The 23,117-nt window shown below is 42.9% G+C and overlaps 1 protein-coding gene across 2 annotated transcripts in view; it reads right to left on the bottom strand.

Moving 5' to 3' along the window:
• Positions 1-23,117, bottom strand: part of AMPH (amphiphysin) — a 247,746-nt gene that overhangs the window by 82,941 nt on the left and 141,688 nt on the right. For both annotated transcript variants that reach the window (XM_042914690.1, XM_042914700.1), the window contains exons 4-7: positions 19,734-19,828; positions 17,239-17,334; positions 8,358-8,465; positions 6,119-6,204 (exon numbers count right to left, since the gene is read on the bottom strand). In XM_042914690.1, coding sequence (XP_042770624.1) covers positions 6,119-6,204; positions 8,358-8,465; positions 17,239-17,334; positions 19,734-19,828 — 385 coding nt within the window. The remainder of the gene's footprint in view (positions 1-6,118; positions 6,205-8,357; positions 8,466-17,238; positions 17,335-19,733; positions 19,829-23,117) is intronic.

Raw genomic sequence — 23,117 nt, 5'->3', positions numbered from 1 at the left:
GCTCACCGTATGTGGCAGAGAAGACTTCCGGCGGCACTGTAAGTGCCAACTCAGGACCCCCATCAACCAGTCATTCCTCATACCTCCCGTCATTCAATTGCTCAACGAAGGGCCTATCCACTCTGGGTTCATCCCTAGGGGTGGGCTCTGGGGGCTCCAGGAACACACAGTCCACTTACAGGAGCCCCCGAGGGGAGGATTCATGAACACACACTTCACCCACGCCGGTGAGTGAAAGACGCAGAATGCCAATGTTAAAGTTACCACGAGAGGCCATACACAATTGAATACCAAAAATGAGGAGGTTCAGACAGAAACGGCTACAGGAACTGAGAAGATGAGGGAATTGACAGGCCCTGTGCCAGCTGCGAACGTCTGCTTGAGAGGATCAACTTGGGCTGGCCCGAAGGAGGGTCAGATTTAAATAGACGGCAGGTGCAGATGGATGGGGGAGGGGGTGTAGCTGAAGTTCATTGGCGGGGACTGCTTTGTTTTCATTGGTTTTTCACTATGACGAACAAAACCCTAACGACGACCTACGAATTAAAACTCGGTGCATGGCTCGACTATTTCCTTAGAATAAGTGCCTTGAGTGCAAACTGTGTGAGAGGCACAGACCACAGAGGCTCTGGTGTGCACTTCCAAGCTGCCCCCACGGGGGCAGGGTCCTTCTACTTCCTTGACGTTCAGTGCGAAGTTGCACAAAACCTTTCGGGAATATGATGGGCGAGAGTTTGCCCCCAGCTGCCTTTTACAGTTATATTCCTTCAATTAAAGTTAGTACTTTTTTCTTCATTTACTTAATAGCCGTTTATATTTCTTCTTTTGCGAGTGACCTATTCATTTTTTATGTTCATTTCTTAGTGCTCCCCCCCCCCTTTTATTTAGAAGGTTAACTGCTATTAAACATAGTGATTCTTGGAGACGTTTAGCAAAAAAACAAGAATTCCCGTTCTTCTGTTAGTTTTGCTTTCTGATATATAGCGTATCTTGTTTATATCAATTATTATTTAGAGAAATAAGTGGTGTGGTGCCAGAAAGAAAGCAAGACCTTGTTTAACACGACTAAACAGATGTCAAATGATTTTCTAATATTTTTGTGGTTCATTTTAGAATTTCGAAGCTAAGTCAACTAGGATGTGTTTAACTTAGAAAAAAAATGTGTTGGACACTTTTGATGTAATTCATCATATAAGGGTTTTATGAAATTGGAGACTCTTTCAAAGTAGGGCCTGCCTGTAAGCAGGTCACTACTACAGGCCTAGCACCTGATACGGCACCAGGGCAGAGCAGGTGTGCAGTAAATATTCAATGAATGAACGAATGAGCCAACAAATGTGGCACTCATTCCACTGGAAGGGCATATGCTGACTGTTACCCTTGACTTGTAAAAACCTGATGTCACCAGCAGGGAACCAGACCTCCACAGAGTACTGCTTTTATGTGTTTGCGAAGTATTCCACATGCTCTTCATAAACAAGGGACTCAGACATTACCACGTCCCCGAAGGACTCCTCTGAGGCATCCTCAGGCCCCTTTAGGTTAGCTCTCAAGACCCACTTAATTTCTTTATTAAGATGGTTTTTTCTTCTTGGAAACAATGGGAAGGATTGTCAGCTGAGCTGTCACAGCAGTGCAGGCCAGGACACTCCCCTCAGCACTTCCCTCAGGGAAATCTGCAGGGGTCGGGCTGGGCGGGGGGGTCACTGCAACCCCCTCACCACAACCCCTTGCAATGGAAGAAGCATCCTGTGCCATCCGTCACTTACCAGGGGGGTGGAGTGGGAGACCGAGGAACTTTCTCCTAGCTGGCCCTTGCTCCTCTGGGCCCCTGACACTCCCTCCTCTGAGATTCATGCCGCACGTATTCGGCCCTGTACGGCTCATCTACCAACCCCCAGGCCGCCACCCCACTGACTGTCCACAGCGCACATCTCCTGATTCCCTTCTCTCTCCTTCACCGAATCCTAACACGAACACAGCAGACCTCGACACCCGACTCTTAAACCAAGAAACAAACTCGTAACTCACATGCTTATTCATATACATTCTGCTGCGGATCCTGGGTCTTGCCATCCATGGCTCACAACTGACAGCAGACAATCAAGAGGCCTGCTCCCTAACCTAATTTCCTAGACCACAAGATCCTTCATTCATTCACTTCTGTTCCACTTGTTGATTTTTTTCTTAATCTCTCTGAGATCAGTGCCCCTTTCCTTCCAGGTTGTCGTCCCCCTCAGGCTCGGCATCTTGCTTTCTCAAGCTCGGGCCCTGTGGCATACCTCTCACCACTGGCTGGTCGCTATGCCTACACCTCGTCTTTATCCCCCTGTCCCCTACTGGCTCCAGAAATCCCCAGTCCTAAATCATCCCAACCTGTGCCGCCGCCACTGTCGGCTTCTCAAAATGATACCAGTTATTTCAAATTAATTTTTTAATGCTTATTTATTTTTGAGAGAGAGACAGAGGGTGGGGGAATCGGAAGCAGGCTCCAGGCTCCAGCACGGAACCCGATGCGGGGCTCAAACCCATGAACCGCGAGATCATGACTTGAGCCAAAACTGGACACTTAACCGACCAAGCCCCTCAAAATGATATCGGTTATTTTAGAAGGCTTCCCCTGCCCTCTCCCTACTCCCCCAGTGGTATCTGCTATCACTATTCCTCAGGCCCAGCATAGTCAAGATCCTCAAATAAGAGATGATATCCTTCTACATCATCAACCATGGCGTCTCCAATGGCTGCAGTCAGGTTTCTGACCCCACCATCAGTGGGAGCCTGTCTGGAGGCTCACCAAGACAATACACCCTTAGTCTCCTCTGCTTGACCTCCGTTTTGTCAATGATTCTCCTGGCACGCCTTCACTTTTAAAACTCTCGCCATTCTTGGCTTTTTAAGATACTACTCTCCCGGGCCTCCTCCTACATCTGTGATCATTCCTTCTCAGGGACTTCTGCACTTTCCTTAAATAGCGGAGCTCTCATTCCTCAACCCACCATAGCAGGGAGGCCGGAAGACACAAATGACTGCAATTTCAAGGTGGAGTAATATGGCTGGGAAGAAAACATATGTATAATAAGACAATTTTATGAACTAAGCTTTATTTATGAAAGCCTGCGTACGGTCTCATTTTACATAAGAAGTCCTAAATGCAGACAATCAGGATTTACAGGCAACACCACAGAAGTATTTTTAAGTGCCAGCTTCAGGATGTATAAACACGACGATCTTCGGCAAAGTGTTTAACCAGTATGATCCCGAGCTTCCTCGTTTGTAAGGTGGGGATATATGCAATTGTGACGATTAGAGGTTATGTGTGTAAAGTGAATAAACTGATACCTGGAAAATACAAAGTATTCAACAATAATGAGCGCTCTCTTTTCCTCTCGTATAAACACAGTACACACAATTACTGCAGTTGAATAATGTAGGTCTAGTCAAAAATCACGGTATATATAAAGAGTATATACAAAGGCCCAAGCTAGGATTGGATCAAAGGGCAGGACCTGACTGACGTAAAAAGGAAAAACCCTTGAGTGCGGAAATAAGTCACAGTGGATTAAAAAGCACTGAAGCAGGGCACTGGGGTGGCTCGGTTGAGCTTCCGACTTTAGCTCAGGTCATGATCTCACGGTTCGTGAGTTCGAGCCCCACATCGGGCTCGCTGCTGTCAGCACAGAGCCCGCTTCAGATCCTCAGTCCCCCTCTTTCTCTGCCCCTGCCCCACTCACACTGTCTCTCAAAAATGAATAAACATTTAAAAATAAAGAGCACTGATTTATTTTATTTATTTTTTTTTTTAAATTTTTTTTTTTTAACGTTTATTTATTTTTGAGACAGAGAGAGACAAAGCATGAACGGGGGAGGGTCAGAGAGAGGGAGACACAGAATCTGAAACAGGCTCCAGGCTCTGAGCTGTCAGCACAGAGCCCGACGCGGGGCTCGAACTCACGGACTGCGAGATCATGACCTGAGCCGAAGTCAGCCGCTTAACCGACTGAGCCACCCAGGCGCCCCTGAAGTATTTATATTGTATATGGCAGATAAGGGGAATGGCTTCTCTCCAAAACTTGTCCTTCAAATATTCCCATTGTGTTTAAGTTCCTCTAAAGTCTTTCATATTACAAGATACTCTGACAATTACTTATTTTGAATGACCAAATACTATCTGGGGAAGACACAGAAGCCTGAAACCTCATCAGTCAATGCTAGTTTAGGATGCTTATCGAGAACATTAAGAAGAAATATTTTTGTTCCATACCCAATACGTATTAAAGCAAATAATACCCACCTTTGGGGAATTTTGGCAATTTTCCTGGGAGTATTATCTCATAATTGGAAGTGTTGAGCGTTGTGGAACCTAAGTTCTCATAAAGATCAGTTTAAAAAGCAATTGGGTAAGTAATGACATTTGAGATCACAAAAATTCCTTTAGAGGGGAAATGAACAGGAGAACTGTTTAAATTGTATGCAAGTCACAACTGGTGTTGGGATGTTGAGGAAGATGATAAGCTGGGGAGAACTCTTGGCTGACATTTCATGAGTCAGCCTTGATGAGGACAAAGACATGGGTGCCAACGATGTGCGTAAAGATTTTGGATACAAGTATTTTTTGAAATATAAGAATGAAAAAATATACTTCTTAAAAAACCCATAATTTCATATGATTTGTGACTTTATCTTCTTTTTAAAATTTATTTGAGACAGAGAGAGAGAGAGAAAAAGCACAAGCAGGGGAGAGAGGCAGAGGGGCAAAGGGAGAGAGAAAGAATCTCATCCAGGCTCTGCACTGAGCATGGGGTTCAGTCCCACAACCCTGTGATCATGACCTGACCCAAAATCAAGAGTCGGACACTCAACTGGCTGAGCCACCCAGGTGCCCCTATAATTTGTGGTTTTAAATGGGCACGAATGACTCCATGAAAGTTACGAATAGATATCTGCCTCAACAGGAGGGTGATGAGGGGATGGGTGGTGGCAATGAGAATACGGAGGCAGAGACCAATCCAGAAGACCACAGAGAGGATAAATTGATTCCTTTGATGGTCCTCTGGCTTCCCATAGTTAATGACGCCAAAGCTTTGAGGCGGGGAGCCCAAGAATGACAGTACCAAAAAGAGAAATGCAGGTGCGGAAAGAATGAGTAAATTCAGATGAGCGAGGAGTTAATTTCACACATGTTGAACCTTGGGTTATGGCTGGACATTGAAGTGGGATGCCTTACAGGCTGATTCTAGAGTGAACTGGCCGAAATTTCCTCTAGTTATTTCAAAAATAAACACGGAGTGGACACAAACACGGACAAACTCCACTCTAGACCCTCAAAACGCTTACAGTTTTAAAGGATAAGTAGGACCTCCAGAATTTTTAGATAGGAAGGTTTTGAGGATGCCAGTCTGGTTGGAAACCAGGCCAGAGGATTTGTCTTAAAGCAATGTTGCATAGCAAGTGCAAATGTGTTTATATGGCATGGTCGCATGAGGTGTCGATGGAAACTGAGAGGCGGAAGTCCCCACTGCATCCAACAGCTTCTTGGTTCTACCATTGAGGGGGAAAAATAAGACAAAGGATGGAAAATGCACTTAATGCCATGAGAAATGCAGAGTAACCATAAAAGAAAAATATTTAGTGCTTAAAATGGGAATGCAGTTCAGGTTAAAAAGGTCAGAGCTGAAAGCACAGGGTTTGGCATCCAAGCCTGAAGACCAGATGACCCCTTGGGATCAAGGGAGTTCTGCCAAGAGCTAATGGGGTATCCTTGTAAATTTCAAAGTTAAGGGAAATTCTCCTGTTGCCTCTTTCTGAGATGGGAGACTCTACTTGAGAAATATATCAAGGTCTAAAAACTGTGTCACCAATATAGCAGCTGCTAGCTTCGTGTGGCTATTTAAATTTAAATGAGTCAAAGCAAAATAAATTAAAAATTCACTTCCTCCACCATACGAGCCATATTCCAAGAGTTCAACAGCCAGCCACGTGTGGCAGGTAGCTACCATTCTGAAAAGCACAGATATATAGATACATAGAACGTTTTGCCAGGTTCGATGGCCCTGAAGCATCACATCCCCTCTTCTTGATCTTCTAAATGGGACACGTACACCCTGCACAGAAACTTTACCTTGACCATAACGATGGTAACTCCTCTTGTAAGTCAACGTTAAACTCTTCAAACACTTTCTGTGCTTTCTGAAATTCCTCTTCTGCCTAGAAAGGACACATTGACACGTGTTTACGCTAAAAAAAAAAAAATCTCACTGAAACACAAGCCACTGTTACGTACAACAACAGCACTGAACATAAAATAGGAATAGCTTTATGGCATCCAAGAAACATTTTGAGAAGGACAGAAATTTGTCTGGTTATAATCCACAAAACCGTTTCCGATAAGAAACACGAAGTCTTACTGAGACACAGAAACTGACTCAATTACAATGGGTGCTTTTGTAATCTGGCAGATCCATTCATGCCACAAAACGGGTTAACTGTCACATGCACTGCTCTGCTCTGGATACTGCACACGGATGCTTCCCAAAGAGCTCCCAGTCTACCGGGAAGTGAAAATAATTACATTACAAGATAGTGTTGCAGAGCATGCTATTGGGGAAGATGGTATAGAAACAGAGAAGGTTCCACAGGGAAAGTGATATTCTAATGGACTCTTGAAGAATCAGCAAATGTTTGCTAAAGAAGGGGGTGGACAGACACTCCAATGCATGAAGGTGGCGTTCCCTAGCAGCCAGAATCCTAGCTTACCAATTGTGGAAACTTGGGAGGCTGTTTTCACTTTCTTCACCTTGGATACCTCATTGGTAAAATGGGAGACAGTAATGCCTCCTTCACAGCTACTGTGACTATTAAGAAATGACAATGTGGATGATCGTGGTGCCTGGCACCTATGGGGTTGTGCACGAAGTGGAGCTCTTATCATGGCCGCTCGGGAACTGAGGTGTGGGTCACAGGGGCTCTAGCTTAGGATATGCATAGGGAGGAAGCAGAGGGGAAAGAAAATTTGAAAGTTGAGTAGGATGAACAACCACCAAGTTGTGCAGGGTTCGTACGCCTGCTAAGGAACTTAGATTTGCTTTCTACAGGCAATGGCAGCCATTAAAAGACAAGCAGTGGGGAAACAGATCTAGAGATGTGAGGCAGAAAGACTATTCAGACAGCTGTGTGTAGGCAGACAGGAGGAGGCAAGACTGGGAGCAAAGCGAGTAGTTACCAGGTGTCAGTTAGTTGGTGTCTGTAAGTAATGGGCATACGGAGTAAAAGCTGCGGAAATGGGTTTTCTAAAAGAAAATGAATCAGTTCCACAAATCTAGCCCATAGCTGGGCTCTCTGACAATCACAGGTTATATCTTAGCATTTCAAATTTGGTTTTCTCTCTGAATCTGCCTTTTAGCTTCAACTACGGACTACAAACACAGAAGGAAGTGTGGGAACACGTTACTTTCACTGACCCTGCAGGATTGTTGGGGGCCAAGGTTTATTTTGATCAAAATGTAGGAGTCAGTGTCAGCCACATGAACTCTATGGTAACATGCAAAACCTTATTTTTTAATTAAGAATTATGGAAAGCAGCCCGTAGGTACCATGATGCAGTTGAAATTCTGTCCTGATTCCAATCTCCTTCAAAAAGGAAATACAGGCATACCTCGGTTGTTTTGTGTGTGTGTGTGTGTGTGTGTGTGTGTGTGTGTGTGTGTGATGTGCAGATAACTGACAATTTTGCAAATTGAAGGTCTGTGGCAACCCAGCATCAAGCAAGTCTACAGGTGCCATTTTTCCAACAGCACTTGTTCACTTCATGTCTCTGTGTCACATTCAGGTAATTCTTGCAATATGTAGGCATCTTCATTATTATCACATCTGTTATGGTGATCTGGGATCAGTGATTATGATTCACTGAAAGCTCAGGTAATGGTTAGCATTTTTTAGCAATAAAGTATTTTTAGTTAAGATACACATGCTGTGTTTTTAATCATAATGCTATTGCACACTTAACAGACTACAGTATAGCGTAAACATAACCTTTGTTTGCACCAGGAAACTAAAACATGCCATCTGATTGCTTTACTGCAATATTTGCTTTATTGCAGTGGTTGGGAACTGAACCCACAAGATCTTTGAGGTATGCTTGTATTTAATTTTACTCTCTTAGCCTTCACATCGATCTCTTAGGTGTTCAAAATGATCTGATACTTATCTAGCTGTGTTTGTGGGACAAGGCAAGCTTAGGGTCCCCCTACTTCTCCACCATCTTGACTCCTCCCAATCTGCTTGTATTCAATCTTAAAAAGAGAAACTGTCAGAAGTCATAGAACGTAGAGAGTGGTGTCAACGGTGGGATCAATCCTTACCTTAGAGATTCGACTTTCATCCTTCCTCTTGGAGCTCTGCAAAGCTTCTAGATGGTGGCGAGCGCTGTCATAGTCCACCAGCTTCCTGCTGCGTTTTGCGATGCGATTCTGCCAACAAGGAAATACATACAAATAAGGAAAAGGCGTGGTCATAGAGTCTCTTTTTGACTGCTGAAATGTTTTCCTTGTCCAGAGTAACCAAATATCTTGACTAGAGATTGAAGTGAGCCAGAATTTCAGCAGACAAATGATACCTGGAAATTCTCCAAAATACACCTCCAATTCTTATGTAAAACCATTTATGTAAAAATCATTAGGTAAATATCTTCCCTTTTGATAGTAATTAGGCTGGTCAGTTGAGGGTAGAATGTACGGTCAAAAATCAGAAAATTTCCAGAACTGGTTGAGGGGAGCAGTAAACCTATACTATCTTTTAGCCTCTCCTCTAAATCATGAAGTGTTCCACTTTGAAGATCATGGAAAACTATGTTAGCATTGGTTTTACACTTCTTTTTTTTTTAATGTTTATTTCTTTTTGAGTCAGAGAGAGCGCGAGCAGGGGAGGGGCAGAGAGGGAGAGGGAGACACAGAATCCGAAGCAGGCTCCAGGCTCTGAGCTGTCAGCACAGAGCCCAGCGTGGGGCTCGAGCCCACAAACCGTGAGATCATGACCTGAGCCGAAGTCAGACGCTTAACCGACTGAGCTACCCAAGCGCCCCTGGTTTTACAATTCAAATAACACTCACACCAACAGCAATTCTATAAAACGGATTAACTTCCTAAAAAATCCTTCTTCCTAGAAGTATTCCCCAATCCTTTTGTTCATTAGAATCACCCGAGGAGCTTTAAAAATACGTTGATTCCTAGAGACTCCCACTTCCATTTAGGATACAGACAACTGCAACGAATGTCACTCTCACACCGACAAGAAAAAATGTGGATCATCTATAAAAGGGTAACTCTCATTGATTGTATCAGAGACCTAAGGTCACAAGGCAACAAAGTAATCTGAATTCTTTTATTCAGGAAGAGGGAAAATCCATCCGAGAAGAGATAAGCCAACAGACCATTTGTGCCAACACACCAGGGTACAGGTAACAGCTGTGGCTACCATACAAGTGGACATGAGGAGGTCAGCTAAAATTTCAACAAACTGTTAAAGGCCTAATGTGGGGTAAGGTATCACTTTGGAAAGCTGGGTGGCCAAGGCACGAGGGCAAATTGCACTCAGGGGTAAGTTCTTTCCTTTGGCCTCCCTTGGATGCTGTGAGAAAGTCTGGGAACACGACACTCCCTTGCAGTGCAGGCGAGAATGAGATGAGCTATGGTTACACAGCGTGGGCATCAAACCACGCCTGTGTCAATGGACATTTTTCTTTTACAAGGCAAAAGTTTTAAGTGGCTTAAGGAGGGAGCGAGAAATCCTCCTACTCACAGACCCCAAACAGAGATCCACTGCTTGATGGGGAAGAGCAGAAGCAAAACCAATCTGGCCCTGGCGGGGAGGGGGCGGTGATAGAAACCCCTCTGGCCCCTACGCTACATGCAAAGAACACTGTTCCACAAAGAAGGGTAAATGAAAAAGTCCCTACTCATTCGGGGAGGGGCATAAACCTTCTGGGGCCCACAGTCTGACCCCTTTAAGACGCAGAGGTCTGTTCCCACTCGGGCAGGGGCAGGAAACTCCTGCTCAAAACCAACCAGAGGAAAAAGAAAACAAACAGATGACCATGAGGGAAGGGAGACAAACATAATATAAAAACAGGGAAGGACACAACAGAAGAGACTCACAAATGTGGAGAACAAACTGAGGGTTACTGGAGGGGTTGTGGGAGGGGGAATGGGCTAAATGGGTGAGGGGCATTAAGGAATCTACTCCTGAAATCATTGTTGCACTATATGCTAATTTGGATGTAAATTTTTTAAAAATTGAAAAAAAAATTAAAAAAAAACCAACCACAGATATGAGGCTGACTTTGCTTCAGACAGGCTAAGAAAGCATACCAGAAGACAGCCTTGCCCCCATGATAAGTCCAACGCTCAATAACAAGCAATAGCTGCCTCCCACTGGTGGGAGAGCAAATATATATGGGGGGCCCCCTTCTGCAATACAAGCATACAAGGAACCAAAATCTGATGGGAACAAGGACACTCAGAAAAATGATCTGGCATCCACGGGCCTGTCCATGTGGGCCAAAGGAGAGGCAAAAACCAGACCTCAACCCTAGAGTCTAAAAACATGATAGAGGTTAAGAGAGCAGAACAAGGCATTAACAGCCCAAGTCTAGAGGAATGTGAAAGCCCTTGTGCACTGAAAGTAACAACAGTACCAACAAACCCAAACCACTTCAATTCATCAGATTGACTTGCATCCCCATGCTGCTGGCCTGACGAAAAGATAGGCCCATTTTGAGACATTAATGTTACTTCAGTCTTTACTATTCTGTACGTGATGCCTGGGATTCATTCTAAAATTATCACACACAAACACACACACACACACACACACACACACACACACTCACACACATCCATGAGAAAAAATAAAGCAATTCACGAACCAGACTCAGACATGATCCCTCAGACATGTTGGAAATACCAAACAAGAATCGAGTTGCAAAAGGAAGATAACAGACATAAGCAGAGGAATAATGTCTACAGAAATATGGGAACTTTAATAGTCAAACAAAAATCAAATGGAGGGGCACTTGGGTGGCTCAGTGGGTTAAGCATCCGATGTCAGCTCGGGTCATGATGGCACGGTTCGTGAGTTCGAGCCCTGTGTTGGACTCTGTGCTGACAGCTCAGAGCCTGGAGCCTGCTTCAGAGTCTGTGTCTCCCTCTCTCTCTCCCCCCCCTCACACTCTGTCTCTTTCTCTCTCTCAAAAATAAAATGAACATTAAAAATAATTGAAAATATCTTTCTAAAAAAATCAAATGGAAATGCTAGAAGTAAAAAAAAAAAAAAAAAAAAAAAATTATACCAGAAAGGAAAAATGTCTTTGATAGGCCAATTGCTGTACTTTAGCCAAGAAAGAAGATTGCACTTGAAAATCCATCAAGAGAAATTATTCCCATTAAAACACAAAGAGAACTAAGAGTTGAAAACGTAACAGAATCAAGCATACAAGACCTGATATTAAATGGTCCAACACAGTATCAATGGATTTTCCAAAAGAGATGAGAGGGTAAGTCAGAAGAAATATCTGAGGAGATATTGGCTGAGAAATTTATATAATAATAAAGACATGAAAGGACAGACCCAAGAAACTCACAAAACCCCAAGAAGGATAAACACCAAACAATACACATCCAGACACTTGACAGCCAAACTGCTTAAAATCAAGGGTAAAGAAAAACAGAAAGAACAAGGTAAAGATTACAGCAGACTAATCCTGAGAAACTATGAAGCCAGAATACAATGAAATGACATTTTTAAAGTACAGAAAACAAAAGAAAAAGAAATCTGCCAACTCAGAGTTCTAGTCCCGGTAAAAATGCCTTCCGACAGTGAAAATGAAAAAGTCTTTTTCAGACAAACAAAAGCTGAAAGAACTCACTTTCGTTATGGGAATTTTAATACAAAGTAGAGCTATACAAAAAACAAAAACAAAAAAAACCAAAAAAACAAAACAAAAAAACATATCAGAAATTATAAAATTCAAGGTAAATATACATGATTTTGGTTTTTTACTTTTAATTGCTTGAAAAGGTAACTGATTATCTAGAGCATAAAAGGAAACAGAAAATATGTACCATGGGGTTTATAACATTTGTAAAGGAAAAACGTCTGATAATAACAGGACGGGAGGAAAGAACTGGGAGGAACGAGCAGGAAAGAACGGGAGGAAAGAGCAACCACTAAAAAGTTACAGACGTATAACTAATAAGCAAATAATAAGCAAATCTAATTAGTCGAGGCAAGGCCCAGGCATCTGTCCTTTTTTAAAGAATTTTTTAAGTTTATTTATTGATTTTTAGAGAGAGAGAGAGAGAGAGAGAGAGAGAAAGAGAGAGAGGGTGGGGAGGGGCAGAGAGAGAATTGCGTGCAGGCCTTACACTATCAGCACAGAGCCCGATGCAGGGCTTTGAATCCATGAATCGTGAGATCATGACCTGAGCCAAAACCAAGAGTCGGATGCTTAACCAAATGAGCCACCCAGGCACCCCTGTCCTTTTTAAAGAGATCCCTAGCAGTCCAGTTACAGCCAGTTAGTCCAATCTGAGAACTACAGCAGGAGGAGATCCTTAAAAACACTTTAAATTGTGCACGGAAGGAAGAAGAAAACAACAATAAAATTATGTTTGTGGCACACAAAACAATCACAACGCACAGACCCTCAGCAACCTCTAGTATGGGTGTTGTGGGGATTATTCCCACTTTACGTATAGAGGGTTTTGAGTCGCACGGGATTAACTTCTAACGTGTCCAGAATTGCTCAGAAAGTCTCTGGCAAAGATGAATTAGATGTCAGTTCCCACCCTCCCCCACTCCTGCCCCGACCAGTGCCAGGGGCAGGGAGATGCCCGTGAGACCCGCAGGACACAATATCTAAGAAGGCCCTTACTCTCAGGGTCAAAAACGTGCAGAATCAGCAACCCAGAGCAGGTGCCTCCTTTTGGCTTGAACTCTAGTGCCCTCACCTGCCTCACCCAGTCCCCACCCTGCTCCTGACTCTTGGTTACTCCTCCTTCTAACTGCTCCCCTATTTCTCTGATGGACCCCATCATTCAACTACCACTCTATGCTATTCCTCTACACCCCCTTCGGGATTGGTGACAGGTGGGTTGGGGCAGTCACTCTCATTTAGCTGCTTCCAATCCCTTTACCCTCTACACCTGCCACATCCAACTGGTGTTAGTAGTGGAAGGAATGGCTGACTCACACTGGCTTAAAGATATGCAATGAATGAGTCTAGGCAGCATGCAGTGATGCCCTTCAGTGAACTCTGGTGGACACAGTGTGCCTATGAGGTGACAGGGCTCATTATTTTTAGCAAACATCTAACTATCACCTTCAAGGGACCACTGGCCCTTGAAGCAATGGTCTTGTGCGACTACTCTACGTAACTCTGATAGAGCTCTGCTTTGTGGATATGTAGGGTAGGGATCGGGGTGGGGAACTCTTCTTTAGTATTTTCCAAGAAGCAAATCTTGATTCTTTGAAGATGAATGTGATTTTTAAAAGAGCCAAAATTCAATTACTTCCGAGCCTGAGAATAAGGTGGAAGAGTACACTGGGTCATGTTTTTTTGTTTTTTTGTTTGTTTTGCTCAAAAACAAGAAGTGATGACTCATTTTCTTATGTAACTGACAAGTCAACTACAGAGCAGGGCTTAACCAAGGTAGAAGTGACTGTTTTAAAGGCCACCCTCAGTTTTGTGCTGGAAATACAAATCAATCTTATTTCCTTACCTATCTGATATTTGAAAACCTTGAAAAAAAGAAGTCTCATAAGTGAGGGTCGAGTTCATTCACGTTGGCTTTTATATAGAACATGATACAATTCGTATGTCACCATCCAGTGGCAAATTTCATTAAATAAACTCACTAGTTTGATGGCAAATCGTTTAATTAGACGGTTCAATTGAAATTTTTTCAGATTTCCCACTACATGCTCACCTTATAGAGTAAAAAATTTAATTTACTGTATTTTTCAAAAATTTCAATAATAACCCCGATTTGGATTCACTTTGGCACACTGCCATAAATGTATGTTTAGGTGCTTCTGCATGGCTGCCAAAACAGAATCTAAACTCCATTTTACAATAACTGCTCAGAGCTGTAAGCCTGCCTGCATTGATGACAAACTGGCTCTTATTCTAGGATTGATTTCAGATGTCAGTGCTGCATAATAAGAACTATAATACTGGGTGCCCTGCCAATCACAGTTGGAAAAATCAAACATCATTCCCTCATGAATGGTACTTCATAGCCCTTGCTGGTGAGCTGCAGTAAATATTTGGAAATTTGCCTGACGTTTTAACTACACTTGGCCTGTTTGCTTTCAATGGAAGTCAAGGAAGTCAATTGTGTTCCATGCTCTGAAAATTCTCTACTCGGTATTTTTAATCATCAGCCTCCTTTCATTCAATAACCCATTCATTACATAATCATTCAGCACTAACGTGACAAAGTGACAGAGCCTACATCTGCTTCTACCTTCCATTCAGTGAGCAGACACAGAGAATAGCTTAAGTGTATCTTCACAGAAAACAGTCTTTCAAATACGAGAAGCAGCTACCCTGTCTACGCTCTAATTCCAGACAGTTTCCTTTCCTATTGAAATGCAATTTCCTCAACTCTTTGTCATATGAAATGGTTTCATAATTATCTATCTTGGTTGAAACCCTATGTGTATGGTATGATATTCTAAATGTAACTTCAGAGAAAGAGAAAGAGTGATTCTTTCAGTCTCTTTGCATGATGCAGGCAACACCAAGGCATGTATTTCACTTATTTTCAAGACATCCAGGTAGATGATATTATTCCCAAATCTCTAGTGTAAAGATTGTTCGGTCACTGAAGGATCATCTTTGTGCATGGCCTCAACCATGGACCTCAAGAAAAGGACTGCTTAATTAAAAGTTCTATTAAGTTCTTCATCTTTCTGACATGGAACAAACTGAAAACACTAGCCAATGTCTTTTATAATGATTTTATTTTAATCTATGTTTCAATGCAGGTACTTCTGGGTGTATTTGTCTTATAAAATTATATGCTCCTAGGGTGGCTCAGTAGGTTAAGCATCTGACCTCAGCTCAGGTCACGATCTCACAGTTCATGGGCTCAAGCCCTGTGTCGGGCTCTGTGCTGACAGCTCAGAGCCTGGAGCCTGTTTCAGATTCTGTGTCTCCCTCTCTCTCTGCCCCTCCCATGCTCGTGCTCTGTCTCTCCCTCTCAAAAATAAATAAACACTAAAATTTTTTTAAATTATATGCTCCTAGAGAGTATGGCCAATTTCCAAATAACTATGACTGGCAAGTACCATAACTACTGAGATCCTCCACATTTTTTTGATGATACCAAGTTTTTGTTCCTGAAACTCAACAACTTTTTAAATGTGTTCTTCTCTGGTCAGTCACAGCCCCCATTTGCTTAGTTAAATCATACTATGAATGTTTAATATATGAATAATTTAGACTAGTTGCAAACTGCTTTGAAAGTTTTGACTATGAGGTCAAAGTTTTCCCTTATCTTCTCCTGACATATTGGGAAGTGATTTTTATGGAGATTAAATTACCATGTAATATATGATATCCTGAAGTATGATAGGGATTGAGATTGTTTGCTCCACGAGTGTTATAAATTCCAAGACAAAATGTGACTGTCTACCAAATAATCTGAAGATATCCCAAGACACATTCTCTATAGGTTAGTGCATGCAGCCTCACAGAATTCTAAAATTTTTTCAGTTTAATTTTTACATTTCTCAGAAAACTTTCAAAAGCCAACCTATACCTTTTAATGAGGATACGGGCCTGCAATGGCTCAATAAAATGTCTTGCATATGATGATAACATCACTGAGAATCCATCATTTGGATTTGTTCTCTGTGACATTTTGCCACCAAGGCTAATGTACCTCGTCTGATCCCCCTGAGGTTCTTGTCTGGTGCCCCTGTGTCCCAAAATAACACTTCGGATGTTGGCCAACTAGTTGTTAGGTATTCTGTGTGGGACCAAGGAAATTAACATCATTGACAGGTGTGCTGTTCTGGCCGAGAAGCTTCACTATGTTTCATGGCCATGGCTACAAAGCAGGCCAGGTAAAAGTGGACCTTCACATAAGAAATCACTTAATTAAGGCACTGCAGGTGGGTGGATGCAGGTTCATAGCTTCCTTCACACTAAAGGAAGGGCAGCACAAGGTTATCTTACTTGGTACTCCTACTTGAGCAGGAAAGACAACGGGGGGTGGGGGTCGGGCAAATCTATTAACGCTACCATTTGCTATATACAGCCCTGAAGGTTTAAAAACCATGTCTACCTCCAGAGTTAATTCCAAATCTATGATGTTCGATCCTTCACTTATATATTTCCCTTTCAATGAATCCAAGTGTCAAATAAGACAAATGTTCTAGACAAGGTATTTTTAGATCCAGATGCTAATGCACTTGAAATGCTTGTATCTTAACAATTCAATTGGAAGCAGAAAATTTTAAGGAGAGAAAAAATATGCAGGTGTGTTACGAATAGTAAACACGGGAAGATCACATTTTTTTGCTCTCGTGTTCACAATGAAGTTTTCTCCTTTCCTTGTGACCGCTGTTTATTCTAATGGAAATTCTTATCAAATGCTATGCAATAAAAAAGGTCTGAACATAAAGAAGATTGGAATTTTTGGTATCTGGTTTGCAATTTTATATCTAGAGTATTAAAAAGATGTCTGCAGAGAAATAAAAGTTGAAGCAGTCTGCCAAAGGGGAAAATGTCATTTCTGTAGCTACATTTCATTTCAAAACTGATAGGAACAGGATCACGCGTCCATGCTTAAATGAATGAAAAGTTACTGTCTTTGATGTCAGCTTGAGGACTCTGAACTCCACTTATCCCTTACCTGTGTTTCTTTTTTTTATTTTATTTTATTTTTTTAAACGTTTATTTATTTTTGAGAGAGAGAAAGAGAGTGAGAAAGAGTGCACAAGTGGGGATGGAGCAGAGAGAAAGAGGGAGACACAGAATTCAAAGCAAGCTCCAGGCTCTGAGCTGTCAGCACAAAGCTCCACGTAGGGCTCGAACTCACGAACCATGAGATCATGACCTGAGCCAAAGTCAGACGCTCAGGTGACTGAGCCACAGAGGCGCCCCTCCCTTGCCTGTGTTTCAATTAGTCCATGGAACCATTCAATTCCTCCCATTATAGACACAAAGTAAAATACCTTTATGTCAGGAAATTGGCCCAGATAGGTATCCAGTGTCAGCAAGGACCCATCCACTAGTTTCTGATGGAAGTCTTCCCACAGGACATCACATTTCTGAAAGAAAAAAGAGAAAAAAGAGATTACTGCTGAATGATTTTAATTGGATCCTTTTCACCAAACTTCTGAAAAATCAAAAATGACAAAATTAGATAAATAGAACTTCCCTGGATAGTAGAGGCCAGAAGAAAAAGTGGATTATTTAATAATACAATACAATTTCAAGGTAACTTGACTACCAGTTCCAGTTTACAATATAGGGTACCGAGGATACAGACTACATTTGCCAGCCTGCGGCACAGCTAAGTACAGCCCACGGGACTAAGGACTGGCCAATGGGGTGAACTTTTAGGAAGTGTCCCTAAAAGGAGGCTTATCTTCCACGCTTCCTCCTTCTGCCAACTGGGATGCAGAAGTGAGAGCTGATGGCCAGTGCTCAGAGAATCATACCGAACCTGGAGGGAGCAGTGAGGAAGGGAACGATGGGCCCCTGTTGTCCCCATACCTGGGCCGCTCACCTGCAAAGCCCTTTAGGGGAGAGAGATAACATTCTATCTTTTGAAAGCTACTTTTGGGGGCTTATTTGCTTTTGTTTCTTTTTCACACTTCAATACTCACCCTAATTATTACAGATCCCCATCCACAAATTTCACGCAAATGGAAAAAAGAATTTAAATCCTCTGCATGAAGAGGCTCATCTGAGGTGAACAGATGCCCTGAACACATAGCGTTGAGCTCCTTCACCATCAGAAGAGGCCGTATTTGGATCTGCAACTAAAGGTTCCAAAAGTCTTGGCAGGACCTACGAGGACCAAGGTGGAATTCCAGCATTTCCTTACGGAACAAATGTCAACAGTGGGATCTGCCGTGCATAGAACGAAACGCGATGCTCTGAAAAGCTATTCACGCACGTTTCTATTATTCCCTTAAGAAGTCTTCCTTTCGGGGCGCCTGGGTGGCGCAGTCGGTTGAGCGGCCGACTTCAGCCAGGTCACGATCTCACGGTCCGTGAGTTCGAGCCCCGCGTCGGGCTCTGGGCTGATGGCTCAGAGCCTGGAGCCTGTTTCCGATTCTGTGTCTCCCTCTTTCTCTGTCCCTCCCCCGTTCATGCTCTGTCTCTCTCTGTCCCAAAAATAAATAAAAAAATTTAAAAAAAAAAAAAAAAAAAAAAAAAAAGAAGTCTTCCTTTCATGATGAATTTTGAATTATACACCATTCACCAGAAATTGGTCATACGAGTGAAGCATTTAACAACAAGATGTTGAAACAGCGTCTTTATATTGAAAAAATGTGAGAAGAAGGAATTACTTAATAATTGTATGGGAGAGGGTGTGTGGAGGCTGGTTCTGCCAGATTCATTTTCTGAAAGTTTTCTAAAGAAGTAACAGGGCCAATAAGAACTTTCCTCCTAATTAAAGCTCTGCTTCTATCTCAGTCTTAACAAGATTATGGAAATCAGTGTGGGGATGTCAGAATTTTCACGGAGCGGCCTGGGGCTGCACTGTTAATGCATCTTTCCAAAGGCTGCGTAGACAGCACACCCCATGTCAGACCTCTTGAGCTGGGTGGCTGCATCCCTTAGGAAGGATCCCTTACAAGGATCCCTTCTGTGCCTGAATGTTCATCAATGAGCTCACGTGAGGTGGGTATGACAAACACTGTTCTTTAACAAAGAACTTGGACACGAGAGAACTCCCGACAGGTGGCTTGCTATTACCAGTAAGAATCACGTGTATCGAGCATCATGTCGATGACACGAATACGCAGACTTTAAACGTGTTATTTGTGGGTATGATTCTTAGTCTCACTTCACAGATGAGGAAGCTAACGCCTCAGAAGATTAAAGAATGCATCAACTATCATACAGATCATTCTTGGTCTCCACCCCATTCTCCTTCCCCAAAGCAGAAAATACCCGCTTTATCACTTCCCGCCAGCCAGATGGCCCTCGGTTAGAAATTGGATTTCGGGTGTTCAGACATGTCTAGGGACAAAGGCTTCTGGAAGTTACATTGCTATTAACAGGCTGTCCGCATCGGTCCTTTGGATCTGCAGACCAGCGAGTGGACCAGTGGCACTTAAGTGAAATAGATGCTTTTTGCACCTCCTGATCCTGTTTTCCAGAAGGGATGGGAAAAGCAAGGTTGCAGGGGTGAAGTCAGTACAGAGAGTCATGCCATGAGCCAGTTCTGCTGCAATGAGCTAAGATGTGTAGACAGAAAAACACTATTCTTATTTTGGTTTATAATAGTTCACTAATCACCGTGTATTTGGCATGCTCTTGATGCCAGAACTATACAGCGTCTTCTGGCTACATGGCACTCCCCGCCCCCCTTCACGATTAAGGCTGTGAAGTGGTAAGATGGGGGTCAAGGGATAGAGTAAGTGAGCGGGACTTGGCGGCAGCCTGGCAGAGACCCCCCAGGCCTCCTGTGGTGCATGATCCTGGCTCTTACCTCGCCCACCATCTTCACATCTTCCCGCCCATACCAATCAGGCTCATAGACTTCGTGCAGCGACTCAGTGAGCTTCATGGAGGCTTCTTGCATGGCTGGTGTTGGAGAGAAAACAACTCTTGTTGGATATAAATTGGTGAGGTGCCTATTCCTCTTTCCCCTACTTTTATTTTTTTTTAATATTTGTTTATCTTGAGAGAGAGAAAGAGAGAGAGAGAGAGAGCAGGGAAGAGAGAGGGGGAGAGAGAGAGAGAATCCCAAGCAGGATCTGTGCCGTCAGCAGACAGCCTGACGTGGGGCTCGATCCCACGAACCCTGAGATCATGACCTGAGCCAAAAGCAAGAGTCGGATGCTCAACAAACTGGGCCACCCCAGTACCCCTCCCCTACTTTTCTAAGAGAAGAATACTTTGACTATCCACTAATCTTTTAAGGAAAAACTGTGAAGTCATGACTGTTACTTTCGACTGTATTCACAACTTCCCGGGAGGGTCTCCTACTTACCCGATTACATTGTGCGTTTCCCATTATTTACATGGTAATGACAGATACAGAGCCTTGAAAAAAATCAACAAGGTGTTGAAAACAACAAGAGTAACGTGTTCTATCACATGTGCGGTCACTTACGAAGTGGCACGGAACCATAAATACACAGGACACCCAGAATACTGGCCCATAAAACTACAGAGTTCCAAAATTAAAATTAATCCTAAATGGCTTTAAATATAAGAAATAAAGACCATCTATAGAAGCAGGTTGAAGCAAAATTAACAGGATTCTAGGGCCTCCCAGCTGAAAGTGGTTGAAGTGGCCTAAACATTTTCAAAAGAAAAAAAGAAAAGTTTTTCTAATGTTACTGGAAGCTACATATACAGTTTTAAACCAGAACGCTCAGAAAGCTTGGAGTTCTTAAGTCTACGGGTCACAATGTTCATTAGACATGGCTTTGGTGTGCTGCATAAATATGGCTGTTAAATAATAGGAAAGATATAAAGTGATATAAAGTATCACCAAGTCTGTTCCACTCTCCGATCTGCTCCTCCTTCCAAACAGGGAGGGCACAGTGTGGACTGTGTAGAGACAGCGCAGGGCCCAGAACAGTCCAAAGTGTGTTCATTGACTGTAGGTGTCCCCTGTGGTAACAAGCCCTCCCTACCAGCTGGAAGCTGAGACCTGTCCTGGCTGGCGTCTTGGCCTTTGTCACTAGGGGATATGAAAAAGAGCTGGCTAAGAGGAGAAAAGAGGAAAGTCAGAGTGCAATCATTAGAAATGAAAAGCATCCCTTGGGGTGCCTAGGTGGCTCAGTCAATTAAGCCTCCGACTTCGGCTCAGGTCATGATCTTGCAGTTCATGAGTTTGAGCCCCGCACTGGGCTCTGTGCTGACAGCTTGGATCCTGGAGCCTGCTTCTAATTCTGTGCCTCCCTCTCCCTCTGCTCCTCCCCCACTTGTGCTCTGTCTCTCTCTCTCTCTCTTCCCAAAATAAATAAACATTAAAAATTTTTTATAAAAAAAAAAAAGAAATGAAAAGCATCCCATAAACTTAATGCCAATGACTCCATGATGGAAAGTTTTCTATGAGACTGAAAGCTGCAACAATCTAGACTCAACTACATGCCTGTTGGATTTAAGGGAGCCGATTCCGGGTTGAACCACGAGAAAAGGACAAAATAAAAGATGTCCAAAGTGACAGAAGTGTATCCTTGAAGAGTATGTGCAGAAGTCAACATGGTATTTCACAGTATGTTTTCTCTCTATGTTATAGAACCACCCCCTACCCGCCTTCCCCAGATAAGCTGCAGGTAACAGATTTGGTCTTTGCAAGTGACAAGTTTGAAGGTTTCAGGGCAACATGAAGTATGAAAGCCTACAATCCTGTCTCCACAAGGTACGTCACCGAGCACACTAAAGGATGCCCTTTACAACACACCGTACAGCCTACACCAGCTGAAACAACTTGGCGACCAAAAGATGAAACCCCAGAGGTGACACCATGAAGTTATGTAGGTGGAGAGACAGCCAAAAAATAATGCAAACACCTGCACGTGTCCCCTAGCACACTCCGAGTGCAAGCCAAGGAGAATGTTCCTTCTTGTTCATGTGGCCGCTGCTGACGAGTGACAGTATCTCCAGCGTCCACATTCGCCCCTCCCCAAGTAAAAGCAAGCCTCTACTAAGAAATGAACCCCTCGGGGCACCTGGGTGGCTCAGTCGGGTTAAGTGTCTGACTTCGGCTCAGGTCATGATCTCACAGTTCGTGGGTTTGATCCCTGTGCCGGGCTCTGTGCTGACAGCTCAGAGCTTAGAGCCTGCTTTGGATTCTGTGTCTCCCTCTCTCTCTGCCCCTTCCCCACTTGCACTCTCTCTCCCTGTCTCTCAAAGGTGAATAAATGTAAAAAAAATTTTTTTAAGTGTACCCCTCAAAAATTAGTGACTAGTTGATACCATTCTATAATTCAGATGCCAAAAGCCTTCTCTGAAGTTTTCTCTTAAATCTTTGTCTTAGGTCTGATGGAAATTATAAACAGCTGTGTAGATGGGGTGTCAAAGTTTCAAGGGGAAGAAAAAGAAATGATGGGGTTGCAGGTCAAATAACCTTTGTGGTGAAAAATAAAACTGTGAATGTAAGCTTAAAATAAAATTATATAAGACCTTACTCATTGAGGCTAAAAGCACAATGTTGCAGTAAATATGTCTCCTAGCAGCCAAAAATAACTGCTAATTGCTGTGTGGATAAGTAGTGATGGAGAACTTGGAAAGAATCCATTTTGACATAGAAATTGTTTCTAGAACACTCCATGGGAAGTACTTGGATGGATACATAAGGAATGCCATGAAGAATGGCAGAGATTTTAGGGATTTAGAACCTACTCTGCTGACAGAGCATAAGAGAAAAATTAAAAAGCTAAAACCCAAGTCCCCTTCAAAGTAGCTTGGCGACATCAAAGCAAAGTAGATGCTAAATGCTACCTCTGGCATTTAATAATATCTATATCCACTATTTTCTTAAAATATTAGTGATCTCCAAAAGTGCAAGATGGGCGCCCAACATCATACACAGAATTATTATTCCACTATTGGGTAGGAACCACTTCCCTCGCTTTAAAATTTTGGACTTTCTCCAAGGCATTTACTGCAACATCCTCTCTCTTTCCCTTTGCCACCAAATTTGTGAGCATCTATTTTCACCCTCTAAGATTGGATGCAGAGATTACACTGCTACAAGAGTCCTCCTTGTACAGCCTGAGGGTGTATGTTCTAGTTAAAAATACCATCAGTTAAAATACATTATGACAATAACCAGCAGCAGCTATAAACCATCACAGGAGTATCTAAAATATTGTATCTGGCAGCTTGGCCTATTATTTAGAAGGGAGCTGTTTAG

The sequence above is a fragment of the Panthera leo genome, chromosome A2, assembly GCF_018350215.1.
Source record: "Panthera leo isolate Ple1 chromosome A2, P.leo_Ple1_pat1.1, whole genome shotgun sequence".
Lineage (NCBI taxonomy): Eukaryota > Metazoa > Chordata > Mammalia > Carnivora > Felidae > Panthera > Panthera leo.
This window is presented reverse-complemented; position numbering and strand designations above follow the sequence as displayed.